At 38.0% G+C, this 16,942-nt stretch overlaps 1 protein-coding gene across 7 annotated transcripts in view; it reads right to left on the reverse strand.

Moving 5' to 3' along the window:
- The window catches only part of ACSL4 (acyl-CoA synthetase long chain family member 4), a 38,246-nt gene that overhangs the window by 14,811 nt on the left and 6,493 nt on the right, over window positions 1-16,942 (reverse strand). For 2 of the 7 annotated variants that reach the window (XM_030272642.4, XM_012573134.5), the window contains exons 2-4: window positions 4,131-4,177; window positions 1,349-1,865; window positions 865-1,042 (exon numbers count right to left, since the gene is read on the reverse strand). In XM_030272642.4, the coding sequence (XP_030128502.1) occupies window positions 865-1,042; window positions 1,349-1,699 (529 nt within the window). In that variant the 5' untranslated portion in view covers window positions 1,700-1,865; window positions 4,131-4,177. Of the gene's footprint in view, window positions 1-864; window positions 1,043-1,348; window positions 1,866-4,130; window positions 4,178-12,578; window positions 12,641-16,942 lie in introns of all 7 variants that reach the window. The other 5 variants (XM_072929151.1, XM_072929148.1, XM_072929147.1 and 2 more) reach the window with 5 other exon arrangements.

Raw genomic sequence — 16,942 nt, forward strand, 5'->3', positions numbered from 1 at the left:
AGGAAAAAGAGTAATGTTATACAGTATTTCTTTCAAAGTATAGGGATCCAGACCAAATTATCCATAGTCTCCTACTTCAGTATCAAGTTCATCTCCTCCATTACTGCCCCTGAACAGCCTCTCTGCACACTCTGCTGTATGATCTGCTCCTCACACAGGCAGCTACTACTGCTGCTAAGAGAAAAAGAGACAGCCCAGTGCAAGCAAAAAAAATGGGCTGTGGTTCACAGTGTGTTGTGTGCAAAATGGGTACTGGACTGCACAGTAGCCACTGCAGCTCACCAAGTTTAACTCCCATTAGAGACTTCTGACAGCTTGAATTAAAAAAAAAAAAGGAACAGAAAAACCATACATAATTGTAATGAATTGGAGTAGCTTAAAAATGTCACCAAAACAGTCTACCCGCAGACTATCATATGATTTTGTTTACCATTCTTCTCTTCTGATAACTATTTCATTTTTTGGATGTATAATTTAGGATACAGACACAAAATACTATAAAAACATGCCACACTTTGTGGGGAGAAATGCAACTACTGATATCTTAAATGCAACTATTAACATCTTCAGAATATTTAAAACTACCTGAATAGTAAGTGGACTATTCTGTCATTTAAACATCTAGAACATAGTACAATAAAATAATAAAAAACAGTTTCATAAGTATGGCAAGTTAATTTTAGGGACACCCACAATGCATACAATTGACTGAAAACTTCTAAGAATCAGACCATAAGCAGAGAAAGTTTGTGAAATTCTCACACCTCCAATGACAAGACTGGCAGAGCCAAAATACTTAACAGCCAGATCTGTGCTGAGAAATGGTTCTAGAATACATTAGAAGTAACCATGTTGAGCACTCACGAGGGAAGTTGTACTTGAAGCAGGTGAGAGCTACAATCATCCACTCAGCTCGGGTCTCACAGAAGATGACCACGGTGCTTTTCGGGGTTAGTCCCAGGGCAGTCAGTCCATTCCCCAGGCGAGTAATTTTCTCGTTTACTTCTTCATAGGATAACCATCTGTAAGTTCCTAGAATTAACTTGAGAGAAAAAAACAAATGAATTTTCATGGCAAGAAGATTCTGGTATAGCTCTAGTGGCTGATGTGAGTTGGTGCATAACACCATGAGTACACAGTCTGCCATTCATTAAGAAATTGCTTTCATTTTACTTCAAGTAGAATAAACAGTGCATCCTGTATATTCTGTTATTCCTCATCTACCATAAAATGAATGGTTTATTAGATGATGACTGAGGAAGAGCTCCAAAGGGACATGCATTGTTGCAGCAAGATACAAAGCAGCTCAAACCCAAGTCAGAATTAAGTAAAAAATTTTAAGTTTTACCTTTTTGAATACTTTTCCATTTGGTTGCATTTCATTTTCTTCACTCAGAATTTCCCTGGTTCCAAGACAGTCCTTCTTGCCAAACTTTGCTAAAGCATGGTCAAAGAGCTTGTCCAGTGTGTCTGCTCCAGGGATGTTTATGTTTGCTAGTGAGTCCAGGTGAGTGACAGAGCGGTAGGGGCTCCCTGGCTTGTCCGAGATGGGTTTAGCTTTTAACCGCTTTGCCATAGCCTTTTTCTTCTTGGCATTGGTAAGAAAATACCAGGGAATAAATACCAGCATACTGTACAACCAGATTAACAAGTACACAGGCAGCAAGAGAATGGCACACATTTCTAGCCTAAATTTCATTGTGGGTATTTAAAAGAGAAACTCTCTTATGGAGTTCTGAAGCAGACAAGAGCAAGGCAGCGGTGCAGAGTGGTGTAGGGAGAAGCAACAGTAGGTGAAGCTTAGGAAGTGCTGATTCAGAGCAGCTGCAAAATTTTAGTAACCTTTGACAGCCAACAGTGGACACCTACGGGCGAAAACCAGTGCCAAGCAGAGAGCAGGAAAAAGAAAGAAAAAATAATTAAATTAGTAATATTACAGTTAATTAGTTCTAGTCCTTCTAAGAGCTCACTTCAAAAGCATCACTGCACAATAGAGCAGTGAACTGCTCTGGGGATGAAAGAGGATGAATCTTTTCCATACTTGTTTCTTGCATTCACAAATATTTACTCTTCACAGACTTCCCCCCACTATTTCTGTTTGAATAGTTCAGGGCTGTTGAGATGAAGTCTGTCCTTCACAACATAATATTGTTATTAAGCTACTTGAGTAATGATACAATTGCGTAATTAAGGGAAAGGTCAACACTTGTTTTCCCACTAAGTATTTCTATTACAGAGAAAAGGCACAGCAGACTGCTTTACTGTTTTTCAAAATAGTCTATCAACTTCTATTCAGATTAAAATGTATCTTGATATACTCAAAAATAGTATATAGGCTCAAAAGTCTACATGCTATAATCTAAAACTATATAATATTCCAAAACTGCTGTATTATCTTAGCTCCAGCAACTGCATTTTTAATCTTCTACTTTTCAACTCTGAATGTCAGACTCTTGTAAAGGCATTATGCAGATTTGCCTTTCCAATTTCAAAAAATACTTCAATACGTGCATTTCAAACTCCAAGTATGGAAAACAATAAAATCTGACCAATTTAACTCAATTTAAAATAAAGTACAATTTGGCAAATTTTGTCTGCATGTCAGAAATCTTTCCTCATTAAGGAGAACTGGGCTTAAATAAGGACTGGTGGTGAGTGGGAGAAAAACAAAACCATCACAGCAAACCCCAGTCATGGCCAGCCCAGTGGCTGGGACAGTCTGCCCCGGCATGTGAGACAGGGAGGTTATCTTCACCTGGCTGCTGTGCAAAAACAGCCTGCTAGCACACCACCCACGCTGCCACAGAGGGGAAGGCAGCAGGCACAGGTGCACCAGCCAAGGGCAGAACCTCAGACAGCAGCAGCCAGTGACACTGACACCATGAGAGCCCAGGCTGTCACAGGCACCATCTGATAAACAGAATGGATGAGAATAGGGGAGTTCTCAGGGCTCCGTCAAGAGTTAAAAGAATGTAGGCACACCTCAAAATACACCTTTATTAATATATTTGCTACCCTCAGGTGATAAGGGAGGCTACAATTAACATTTCAGGTTAAATAAGACAACTGCTATTTATAGAAGACAGAAGTCAGTTAACATGTTGGTGGGTTATTTAATGAGAATTTTAATATAAGCAGTTGTGTTGTAGCCAATATCAACAGCTTTATGGTAATGTAAGACTCAGAGATCTGCAGGTATTTAAAACAACATGACCACCATATTAATTTTGTAATTACAACTACAGAACAAAATCACTGTTGAATGATAGTATAATAAACTAAGCTAAACTAAACTAGGCTCAGACTTGTATGGATGAAAATATTCTGCATATTACTTTTTATAAAAAATGAATCTACATTCTTTTCAAAATGTACATGTTCATTCTGCTCTGTTGAGCCTCACCATCAACCTCAGCATTAAAGAGATCAGTTTACTTCCCAAAGCTCCAGTTCTCTAAAATGAAGGACTATTGGTTTATAACAGAAATCTCGTATGACACTTTCATCCCAGTTAATTCACTGCTCCAAAACCAGCAGTTGAGTCTGTATTTCAAAGAGAAGCCAACCATGGCTCTAAGACATGGTAAGGAAATGGCAGGACACACCCATGGTTACACATAATGCTACAACTTAAAATAGACCCCAGGGGGAACTCTGGCTGCTCCTCACCTTCCAGCAATGAACATATGACCAAGGCACACCAACTTGGATAAAAAGAGTTGTTAGACTACTGCAAAGCATTTAACACAATGAGACAGTACCACAGTTTTTCTTTGGGCTGCATAGGAGCTTGTTCAGAAGTGGTGCTACTATGAAACACTACTGGCTAATAATAAACAACCAGATAATTTAGGAAGGGAGGAGAGGAAGGTTCCATTGCTTTCATTTTGGAATTTCAGGTTCATTTGTAATACTTTAAAAAGTGTTTATAAAAACAGAAAACTCAGCTAATTTGTATATAGTTGGAGTAATTTAAAGGAAAATCACATTTCTATCCTGACAAAAATCAGTTGTGATTCTTAAAAGAATCATCAATTGGGAATACTTAGTGAGTCCCAAAAATACAACTGTGGCTTTTTCCCTAGAACATGCTCATGCAAAACCTCACACACACACAGAGGTGTACTTACAAGGGATCTCACAGTGACGACTGAGATTTTTTCAGTGTTGATTAGATCTATAATAAAACAGAAAAACATATTAGAATGTGGGAATCCTTGGAATTTCCACCCTACTGCCCCTAAGAAGCACAGGCTATGAATTCAGACAGAGGTGTAACACAACCCATACAAGGGAGAGCAATTACAATACAGGAAAAGATTAAAGCTTCCAAACTACACTGGACAGACAAGAGATGAAGCTGCCAAAAAGGAGCTTAACTTTTATGTGATACCACTTCCTCCCTTTCGTATTTAAACATGTTTGAATAAAATTATGAACAGAAGCTTCAGGCAATTTAATTACCAATGAAACGCAGGAAGAGACTTTCATATTGCATACAGTCCATTCTTCTGACTCAAGACAGAACAAGAAGCCCTTTGTCACTATTGATAGATGAATATCAGTAGAAACACAAACTCAGGACTACTCATGGCACACATTGCCCAAGAGAACATGAAGTGGATTTGGGGTATTGAGGTAAGAAAAGAGTTTCCAGAACAAAAGCATGTTCATAGAGACACTGAGGCCTCACTGGTCCCATGACCAGTGTAATAAAAGATGGCTGTGTGGAACTGCAGACATAAAGCTCCAAGAGGTCTACTGCAGAAAGCTTTAACTGATGTTTAACCCAGTTATATTTTAAAAGCCTTCCCCCTAAGTCTAAGATTTGAATCAGTTTTTACAGACTGAAACAGAGTTAAATGTCCCTTGCAAAATTCTCCTACAAAGATTTTCTTTTGAAATACAAAGAAGAGAATGTTTTTAGATGTTTTTAGGGTTACTGGCATTTGCATGTGGCTGTATAAGATTTTGATCCATCGCAGGATAATCCCAAACTCATGCTAAATAAATATTTATCATCTCTTAAATATACTGCATATAACAGACTGACATATTCCACACAAAGGTACCTCCATACCAGTTGTATTCAGTTAGAAGCCAAACTTAGCTACTCAAATTATACCTTATGCCTTCAATCTCCTACTTAATTAGACTTTAAGAGAAAGGATGAGATGCAATGCTCACGTCAATGCAACATCAAGGACACTTGAAGGCAAGGCAACTACATATTACTAAAGTATAACAGTAATGTTTTTCATAAATTTCCTCATTCCTTACAAATAAAATTTAGCATTCATGAAAAATTTCACAGTAAGATAAAACTGGTATTTAACATTGGAATATTTAGAATAGGTAATATTTTCCATTGGTTTACAAAGATTATTCTTTCTCTTGACTGTTGAGCAGAACTAGCCTCTTCAGATGCTTATCTAGCTGTTTTGGAAACAGCAGAGCTTCCAGTTCTTGACACAGGAAACGCATGTTCCCAGAACGAGCAGTGTGCGTCAGGCATGACTACAAGAAAAAATGAAACCAAACAAAAATGGATGTTGTTTCTATCTATGAGAACATAGATAGCTGGTTTTCTTAAGGATTTTCCTCTGGTGAATCAGCTTCTATCAATTTGGAATTGGTCTGGAGTTCATTTAACATTTGCAGAGACATGTTACAGTGTACACGCTGCAAACCTCACTCATGAGGTAATGTTTCACTTACGGCTTTTAGACGCTGGGTGTTTACAAAAATCCTACAGGCCAAGTTTACTCCTGACTGACGCTGTCCGTTATGGGCTGCCAGAGATGGAAGAGATATTATCTAAGTATAACCTGACTTTTATATCCTTAAATAAAAGTTTCAGACAGATAATATACAACATTCTACTCCTGTCCTGTAGCCAGGGTCATAGAACAGAGTTCTGTTCCATAACATGTGCTTTGACTTCAGAGAGACATCCCTCTCTTCCTATTTTAACTCAAATCTAAGAAACAACGAGCATTTATATTTTTTAATATAGGAAAAAACCCTTTTAAATAGTCACAAAAGCTTATGGGACTAAATAAGAGCAAATGTGTATATGGGGGACAGAGAGAGGGTTTATGCCTCTGGAAGTGACTATTCTCAGAAGAGGAAATGCCCTAATCTCTGCATTTGACTTGCCAAACTGAACAGAATCAACTTACTCAGCATTTACACACACTACTAGAATTTTTAGGTGTAATTCAAAATCGAAGTACCTGCACTAGAAATTTTATCCTGTGCAGTTTAACTTTAATAAGGCAGCAAATTATTAGCATCACTAGGAAAGGCTTTAATTAGCCCAAGTCCAAAACATTCTAAAGGCTTAATAGTGAAAGTATATCAACAACACTGCTTACAATCCTTCCTCTGGTGTTAAAAAGCTTGCCAGGGATCCAATTTACTACAGAATCACATGTTTGGAAGAAAACACAACTTCATTTTCTGTCTGCCTCAAACATAGTGTTAGGAAAGTAATCTAGTAAGGAAGATGACATTAGAGAGGAAAAGGGTTGTGTTCTAGTTTGTGAAGAAAACTGGAATCTCCAAAGCAGATTTGTTTTAGTTTAAAAGCAACACCAGAGGAAGTCTGGTTCCTTTGCACCAGCACTCTTGGAGCTCTTGCCAACTTCAGATGGAGACACAATTCTGACTTGAGTGTAAGAGCTCAGAGCTGGCTCCTGTCTGGAAGTTCTGGAATCATCCAAAACAACACAGTATGAGTAAGTAACAGCCATTTCTGCAATTTCTCTAGCATCCAGGCAGATCTAAACATTAAAAAAAAGTTGACCCAAGTATGTGGGTGTTTAGTTAGTCAGTTTTTGGAAAGGAATTTAGTTAGTACTCAGTCGTCCTGAATTTGTTCCGCTACAGGACAGAACAAGGCTGAGATTTCAGAAAGAGATGACACAAAAAGAAATTACTCCAAGGGTAAGTAATACCACATAGCAAGGAAGATGGAGCAGAATAAACAAACGGGTGCATACTGTCAGGCTCTCTAGAAGTTTTGATTTTCCACATTTATACCTAACACACACAAGAATGAGAGAACATTTCCACAGCTGAGAAGACTGTGATGAAATAGCAGTAACAGTTAGGATCTGGTGGCTAATTACAGCTTACTTGGGGTTAGAAAGATTGAAGGAAAAGAAACTGAAGGAAATGATTCAGTTTTTATATCATGTCGGTGCTTTTATAAAAACAAACTCCAGCAATATTAATGCAAGTTACTCATAGGAAAAAAAGTTCATGAGGTCTCGTTTTTCTTTCTTTCTCACAGGCAGATTTCTACATGTTTTTCTCTTGCACATTTTGGAACATCACAAAGGGCAGTGAAAATCCAGAGAAAGCCTAACCAAACCTAACCAATTTTGAGAAGTACTTCTGTGTTCTGGCAATGCTCAACTTTGAGCTTCTATTGCTCAACTGTTCAAAGCTGAGAGTTGGAGAGCTCTGACTATGCCTGTACAGTGTAAATACTGGTACCTATATCCAAACAAACAAGGAGAGGGGAAATCAGTTGTAGTGGATCCTGATACAAGTTTAAATATATACATTCTACTTGAAATAGCAAAATCACAAGTCACCTTAGGAAACTGTGTTTCTCTTAAACTGCTACTTAAAAAATACTGCTGCTTAATACAATATTTTACTCAGCTAATAGCAAAGGTAATAGTTCAAGAAAAATATACAAGAAAATATTACTGTTGTCTTTTATGTTCATTGCTTCTGCTTACTACCTATGAAAATATATGTACTTAAAGTCAATCAGAAAAAAAATCCATTTATAAATGTCAAGAATCTATTTCTGAAACAAGTACTGTAGTGCAAGCCAGCCCAGCTACACTGACCCAGTAGTTCTCAATTACCTAAGAGCTGGGTGTGAAACTCTCTCGTAATTGTAACATGAGTGCAAGCAAATATTTGGTGAAAGGGTAAGAGCTGTTTGCATGGCCCAAAGGCAAAAAACATTAAAGGCCAAGGCAAGATTTCACAACTGAAAACTGTCCATTGAGACTGCACTGGAAGAGTATTTCCTTCCTCTGGCCCACCGTGCTCCTGTCCTCCGAAATGAGGTCTCTGCACAATCTCCTCTTCTCCCAGCTGAACAGCCCCAGCTCTCTTGGCCCGTCTCCACAGGGGAGGTGCTCCAGCCCTCTTAGCAACTCCATGGCCCCCTCTGGACTTGCCCCAAAGCTCCATACCCTTCTGATGCTGGACACCCCAGAACTGTGTGCCACAGGCCAGGCTGGGTCTCACAAGGGCAGAAATCACCAGTCAATCTGAGTTACACACAGCACTGTGAACGCACTCACTGTGACTGATGATAAACACAGCTGCTTCAGTGTCTTTTTTTTGTAGTAAGGGAAGTGAGGGACATCTTTCTGTTCCACTGGCATTTTAGTTAATGACTAGGCTAAAATCTGGTAGCTTGGGCAGTGGGTATTCCAGAAAAAGATGGAAAAGGAGAAAATGTGCAACAGAAAAATACTGTTACTACCAGCATCTATAAAATATACTTAGACTAAAGGGAAAAAAAAAAAAAGAAAATACATATTCTATAGTAATAACGAAGTATTTCAGTCTGATGCCTCAACATATACCCCTGTCTCATCAGGCATTATGACAAACGTCACTCTGCTGTTCCCACAGCAGAGATAAATGTACTGTTTCCACCCAACTTTTTTAAACAAGGACACAAAAAGACCAGCAGTACAAGCAAGGACAAATTTCAGATGACATGTGTCCACAGAAGACTTCACCAAAAGCTCTGTAAACAGCCAAAGAAGAACTGATAATCTTCCCTCCCACGCACAGTAAATATACTATGGACAGACTGGCTAGGTCTGTGTTTAGCTTGTGTTTCCACAAGCATTTTGCAGTGGAAAGGTTGTGACTTGCATGACTCTGATGATCCAACTAGTGAGATTTAAGTTATCATCATCTTTTACTTTCCAATTCTCTCTCAGTAACAAACTACTTCACAAAAAGAGAGCATAGATCAAATCAATTTGAGACTTACAGATGTAAAGTCCTATTTGCCATATCTTCCCCTACATTTTCAGGGCACAATGGAAGTAAATAACTGATGTACAGTTGGTGCCTATGTAACTTAGGTCAGATTTACAAGGTGCTTATATAGCTTGAGTTGTAAAATATCAATATAACCTGATATATTTATATAACCTGTTATCAGTATAAGCTAAATAATGACTTTTATATATCTGTATAACCTGAATCATAACTTTTATACCTATATAACCTGATATAATGTATATAACCTGAAAAAATATTTATACTATGTAATGGCTAATTAGTATACACTATACTATAACTAGTATATGGTTAACTAGTTGCTTAATGCTGAATAGACAAAAAAGAAGAAAAAACTCACCAGGTGGGTAGCTTTAGAGATAGGTAAGTATAGTACTAATGAGAAATTGGCAAATATAAAGCCAGTTAGCCACCAAATAAAGAATTTAGACCAATTAAGACCAAACAGACCAAGGAACACCATAACTGTGCATGCTCCTAAGACAAAGTTGAAAAGTTCAGATGCAAAGAAGTCTTTGGAAGCCTTTATCAAAGACCCCCCATGACCCCCAAACTGGGGAGGCACAAGCACAGTGCAAAAGAACTGTATAATAACCATGAGCTCACACGATGTAAATTACTTCTGGTGAGTATGTGATGGTGTTGTAGTGACACTGAGCAACACTTAATGTATAAATACATCACAGCACTTGACAAAGGTGGGTGAGTGAGGAGGAGAAACCCCCTCGCTCCAGCACTGCAGTAAGCAAATACCTGCTCTACAGACACTGCTATGGGGTTTTATTTCCAGCCCATCTTTTGGGCATCACATTGTTTTACAGTTTGCAAAGCCAGATGTAATATTCCTGTTTCTGGCTTATTATTGGATACTGCAGATAAAAGTTACATTGATATTTTCTAACTGATTTTTTTGCTTCCAAATGCTAGGTGCTTCCCTGGCCTGGTGACGTTCTTCTTTATCTATTTTCAGATATTGTCAGCACTACAAACATAAGCATTGAAAAATGTTTTGTTTAAGAATTCTTAAACTCACTGCTCAAGGGTGCTCATCTCCCCCTCTTATGCTTCTGATGATCATTTCAATGACAGCCTTTGACGATGTAAGGAAATTAGGATGCCAGGTGCATTTTGTTTTGCAAATAGAGATGAAGAAAATACTCTCCCTGGGTGTTTTTCAGAATTTGATTCACAGAAAATGTATTTACACTTGTCCCAGTTCTAAATATAACTCTCTATTCCTCTGGGAGCCTCTTCAGCTTTCATTTTGGCAAGAAATGCTGCCATCGATTTTACATTTACCCTCCTCACTTTTCAGAAACTCCATCCTCTCTCATGCATTCACATTAGGGTGTTTTCTTCTCAGACATGGGTCATAATTTAGGTAGTGAAATTAATTACATACACAAAGGAAGAGGGAAGAGTAAATGTTCCTCCTTGTGTACTGCACCAGTAGTCTTTTGTCTACCAAAAAGTGTACTGTAGGCTGGGTGAGATTTTTCTAATATTTGTAGGAGTTTTCCAAAATTCTGTAGGGACAGTCAACAAGAAGAGCACTAGAGCTAGAAAATACACCTTCCTTTTTCCCTAAGGAGCTCACATTCAAATGCAAATTTCTCCTTTTTTTTTGACTAATCAAAAAAAAAAAAACCACCATACTAGGCTTTCTTATTTGCATTTTGAAGAAATTCTCTCATTGCAGACATTCTGATGTACAGATGACCGGGTGTGCACTTAAAAAAATACAAGTTTAAGAAAGCTGCCCCTATCCATGGTCATTTGAGATGGTAGCCCCTGAGATTCCATGCATGAGTCATCTCTATTTTTCATTTTCATTGTGTAACAGAAATGCTTTGAGGGTCAACAAACAGGAGCTTTGGGAGCAAGCATAATTTAATATTTTGAACAGTTTCACAGTATCTTCCAGTGAAAAAGTGATGATGTTTTTTGTATGTTTAAGGAATTGAATTTTATTGTACTCATAAAGCAAAACTTTAGCAGAGTCTACTGCTTGGTTCATGTTGAACCTACCCCATTTACCTTCTAGCTAAACATACCTAGATTCATTTCTAAGCACTCATCATCTCTGGATCCATACATGGAATTCTCAAGTTGTAACTTATCTAAGACAGGACTACATACTGCAACTTTTTGCTGAACTGATGTTAAACTTTTTGTGAATGAAGTTGCTTTCTGTTATTTTCATGTACTTTATGGTAGGCCAAGATACCTTTAGGATACATTTCTGTTAATAACATTATTTGGCATTTTCTGCCAAGGAAGGCAATTTTACTGCCTTACTGTTTCACAATAGTTCTTTGATTTTTATCTGCATTTCAAAGAGGAAGTGAGGTGACCAAACAAATCCCATTACATTTTCCCATACAAGGCAAAGTGCATATTCACGTCTTTAGATTGAACAGCTCTAAACAATATTTTGTTCAAAAGTACTCTGAACATAATAATTCACACTAAGAACACAGCAAAAACTAGTGCAATTCTCCAAGATGTGTTAAAAAAAAAAAAATATGCAGGGAAAAAATACCTCTGAAACAGTTTTAAACTTCAAAATTTTGAACTTGACCAGCACCAATAAATGTGTATTGCACTTCTTATTTACAGACAAGAAAGTGTTTAAGGTGTACAGTTGCAAAGGCAGAAGCATTTGATGTATATCATCAAAGTACCACTTGCAAAGCAGAGGAGGGGTAGAGGATCACACGCTCCAGGCCTGAGCTGGAGCTGGCTCTGGCCAAGGAGCTGCATAACCACATTGCCATGGTCATACCCATACGTGTCATGGTCATGGTCATACATGTCCTACCCCTGGTCATACATGTCCTACCCCTCAGCAAAACATACTAGCACAGGACAGCTGCCTGCCAGCACAGCCACAGAGCTTCCTGAAAGATTACTTGTTCAGATCCCGACAGTCCAAAAGACAAAAAAGTGTGTGTGGCTATTTGCAGCAAAGCACACAGCTTTGATGCCATGGCTTTTGTTATTTATTTAGCTAACTGGATAATTTTGAATTTGAATAAAGCAGCAGCCACAGCAGCAACTGCAGAAGAAAAAACTGTGCAACACTAGACTAAACAGACAGTAAAGTGGTCTCAGACAAATTCTGAAGGAAGTTTCAAGAGGAAACTGTCGCTGTTGACCATTCTTTCAACTTATTTTTAAGAACTTTTTGTTCTGAAAAGGGACTGAAAAATTCTAAGCATGACACAGTGTACCACAGCAACAATTCATGGTCAGTAATAAAAAACAATTAGTAATTTAGTTTATTAACAAATGCAATGATACTCCAAAAGCTAACATTGGCAGAAAAAGTTTCTAATTCAACTTAAAAATACACAGTCCCCATTTCAAGTCTATCAGATTGATCCTTACAGTGACTGGAAGACAAAGTTCCCTGTTGAAGTTTTGAGTAAAGGTTATTTGAGCACCACTCTAGTTATTGTCAATCTTGCTGCTCACTAGCAAACACAAAAAACAAGTCACTTTACCTTGAACACAACTGCAATTCAAATGTTTCTGGGTAAGCAGGTTGATAAACTCCCAAAAAAATCTAGAGAAGAAAAACATAAAATAGTGAAAGTTCTAGCCCTCTTAAGTTACAAGCATATCTGATTAAACCACTCAACCCAAACCTTTCCTGGCTTGGTAATTAGAGCTTTTTCAGGTGCTGGTTGTCAATGCCATTTGTACAACTGGAAAACACTACCTGCTCTTTGAAAACATGGAACAGGATGTAGGTCAGGGCATAAAACTAGACACTCATTACATTATAATTTTCAATTTTCACCTCAGTTTTATTTTCTGAGCACCTTCAGGAGTTTGAACGATGTAGCATGCTGGCAGAAGCATGCCAGACAAAAAGTTTTCACATGTACTCATGATGGTTAAATCTGGCATCTGACTGGTTTTAACAGCCTCAACAGTAAAGCTTCAGCAACCCAATCATCAAAGCTTACCTTTCTGAAAGATAAATCTACTTAATGCTATGCAAGTTACAAATGCAAATCTCATTTCAAGTAATTAGGAAAACTAAAAGCTAAGAGGTAATATGTAACAAATTTCTCAAACTATTTGTTCTGTCTGAGGAACACCAATGAATCAACTTGGAGACAGACAACAGAAACCCTTGCCACCATTGCCTTTCAGGGAATAACACATCCTCCCTTTACCTTTTCATCCAACATCTGGACACAGACTATGACTCAGAAAGGTGTGGTAATATGATCAGGACAGAGTCTTATGCAGAACAGTCAGAAATAAGTGATCATCACTCATCAAACCACCTTTGAGCATGCAAATAACCTGAACTCATTCAGGGCTAGAATGAGGGGTTTTCCTTCATTTATATCAGATCGAAACTGCCAGGTGTTTATCATCTCTCCCCCTAGTCAGTTCATGGAGCCATACAACATTCTGCATAGATACTGTTATTGAAAGACACGCAAGAAAAACAGGCCTGAAAAGAGCAGCCAGATGGAGAACTGGTAATCCCAGAACGGCAAAATGTAGCACACTCAAACAAGGAAGGTGCTCTGCATAGTTTTCTAAGGCATAACCTTGCTCTGATCCCTATTCCAGTCCCCACAGTCTCACCCTGCTTTTCACTTCAGCACAGCAAGCTTAGTTTCACTTTCTAGTGGTTCCTCTTGCCAGTGGCAATACATTTCATAAGGAAAGCATTTTTGACTAAGTTGCTCACACAGAGGAGCTCATAAAAATGCAGAAGTATTTGCATGCTTATAAAATAAACAGATAATCCATTTTCATAATGAAAATTAAACACATCTATCAAACAAAGGTACAAAACCAAGGCTATCAAGTTCAGGATTAACTTACCCTGTGTAAATACACAGTATGAATCAGCAGTACATACAATTGCCTTCATGGAAGGTAATGTGCAGAATGACAAACTAATGAGCTACCATGAGCAGACAGAAACTACTCTATCCTTCCTACTTCTACATATGATGCAAAAAGACCACAGACACCACAAACCAAGATCTCTTTCTTATTTTTAATTTTTTAAAAATAAATTTGTATCACTTTTCTCTTAGTTGACATTACCACTAACTGCTTATTTTTCTACATAACATTCAAAGCTATAGAAAATACTGTTGTAAAACTACACTTTACCTATACAGTACTGCAATTCTTTTAGTATGTGTATTTACATTGTGTAAAAAAACCAAAACAAAAAGTGCCATACTAGGACTAGAGAAGAGGTTAGAGAGGTTAGTACTTAAAACAGTTTTTAGGACACAACACAGCATCAGCAAATTACTTTGCTGAATTGACAAAAACATGACCTCAGTGTAAGGGAGACTCCAAATGAGAAGTGAACAGCACAAGAAGGGGGCTGGTTCCCTGAGTGTTCTAGTTCAGGCTCATGGCAGGTAACTGGATGCAGCTCTGGACTGAGGTGGTCCCACCTGGGCTGCAGAGTTTGCAGGCACCGGGTCACACAACCTGCAGCTGGCATGGGCGGTCTGACACGACTCAGTCCCAAAAAGTGCCACTGCCAGAGAGGAAGTGATCACCTTGGTTTAGTTCTGCTGAAACACAGTTCTGTGCTTTGCAAGGACTTGAAAGAAGCCTGAAAACAGAGCTACTGTTGAATGAAGTAGCCTCTACCTGTTAGTAGCTGCCCCAGTCCATCCCCTCCTTTTGCCAGGAGCCAGAGTAAGACTGCTGGCTGCAGCCTTTGCAAGCTTAGTGCATCCATGAAAGTGTACTAGGGGGAAAAAAGGTAACCAGGAGCTCTGCCATGATATATAATCCACTTCTATCTTTACTGAAAGCCAAAAAACCCCCAACCCCCCATACCTAGCCACTTAAAAAATTTTATTGCAGATTAATTTTATACACTCCAAAATACTTTAACAGGCATAATTTTTTATTTGTGGAAGGTCAGGAGTTAGTAATACTATTTTCCTAATCCAAAGTGACTGTGTGGTAGCTGGCTGCCAAACTGTCAGCTTAAGCTATGAGACCAATGCCCTCATTCATAAAGTTTTGGGATTTTGCTGTGAGCCATTCAGCATGGTGTGGTACACCGTGTCCAGCTCTTCAGACTGAACTGCCATATTTGAAATAGTGAAATTTCATAGGCTGCTCAACTCCTCTAGCTACCAACACAAATGGGAGAATGACTCACTGTGTATTCTACTTATCTTAGATAAACTGAATTTAATATGATCTTTTCCAGAACTATTGCATGTATGCTGGGGAGGAAACAACAAAGTACCCAATGGATCACTTAAACAAGGTGAAGTGTTTCAGTAAATCCAACCAGTTATATCAATTTGCCTTTTTTTTTTCAGACAGACACTTGCACCCTCTTACCAGCAAGGACAACACAGACTCCCTGTGTCCTTACAAGCTTCCTTCAGCCCTACCCACTCAACAGGACACTGGTATTAGTGCACATTTAAATATGCAAAGACTCCTTCTGTTGTATTCTGCCGTGCTACCTGTCAAAAATATGTGCAATAAAATGGTGAACTACAACACAGGGTGAAATTAGAGCAAACATTTTGTAGTACCTGCCTAACTTGACAGTAGTGAGTGCTCTTTGTATTTCACTGTATGTGAGCAACTGACAGGAATAATTATTTACAATCTACTGTTTCTCCAAATACATCCTTCTTAGTGTACTTTTTGGTTCAGGATGTGCTCCTAGTGCACAGAAACAGACCTAATAAATAAATTCCTGTTTTGTAAATTATAACATCTCCAATGAAGACTTGTTGCCAGATAAGCAATCACTATATGAACATAAAAATGTATTTGTTTTGAGAAAGTTCTTATTTTAGCAAACACTCTGGTATAGGAGGCTTGCTATGGAGCTGAGTAAGCTCAATGTAGAATGGGCAACTCACCTGCTCAGTCTCCAAAAGTACAGCACACTTCAGCTTTGTCTTTAAAAGACTAGCAGGAGATTCACCCTTTTTCAGACTAATCAGTACATGTTTGTAGTAAGGGGAGTTAGAACAGAACACCACCTCAGTGTTATTAAAATGGTAATTTAAACATCTCTTAATTAGTACAAGCTGTAAGAGAACAAGTACTGGGATGTACTGTGCTATTTTAAGTCTGTCCTTGCAATGTCAACTTGTTTCTAATTTCAGAGTCTTTCAAGCATACATAGATTATTTTTTAAATTGATACACATATTAATATTCTAACTGCCATTATACACCTATGCTATAAAACATCACAGCTTGGAAATAAGGGCATTTTTCCTGCACACTAACAAAATGCAATGAGCTGGCAGCATCATTACAGCTTCAAGTAAAACAGATATGTATACAGGTCTTCTGCTCTAAGTTTTGACTTTGAAAGCTGTCATTGCCAGACTAATAGTTTATAATAAGAACTTTAAAAGAAATATAAACCTGTTAACCTGAAAGGAAAGTTACAAGTATGCTTTTAAAAAAAGATGCTCTACTGATGAAGCAGTAATGTACTATAGGGAATCAATAGTCACATCAATATACATTGAAGGAAATCTTAGTACATTAGTTTTTGTCCTTGTGGAACAACAGTGGTATTCAAGTGTAACAGACTTAAGAGTCCTGGATTTAAAGTGATAACTAAGGATCCACCTTGGATCACTTTAAATCCGAGACTTAATTCTGTGATAATTGGTAGATCACTTTATCTCTACCTTGGAGATAAAGATATCTCACCTTGAAGCCTGATGAGCTCCCAGACGTACAACAGCCCTTAATGTAGTATTAACTGTACTACAAAACCCATGCAAAAATGTATTTTTAAAAAAATAATTTCTCAATATCTAGGATTCCTTAAAACCACTTTACTGAGGAGAAAAGTACCCTTTGATTTCAGGGGC

This window comes from Taeniopygia guttata, chromosome 4A (genome assembly GCF_048771995.1).
Source record: "Taeniopygia guttata chromosome 4A, bTaeGut7.mat, whole genome shotgun sequence".
Taxonomy (NCBI): Eukaryota; Metazoa; Chordata; class Aves; order Passeriformes; family Estrildidae; genus Taeniopygia; species Taeniopygia guttata.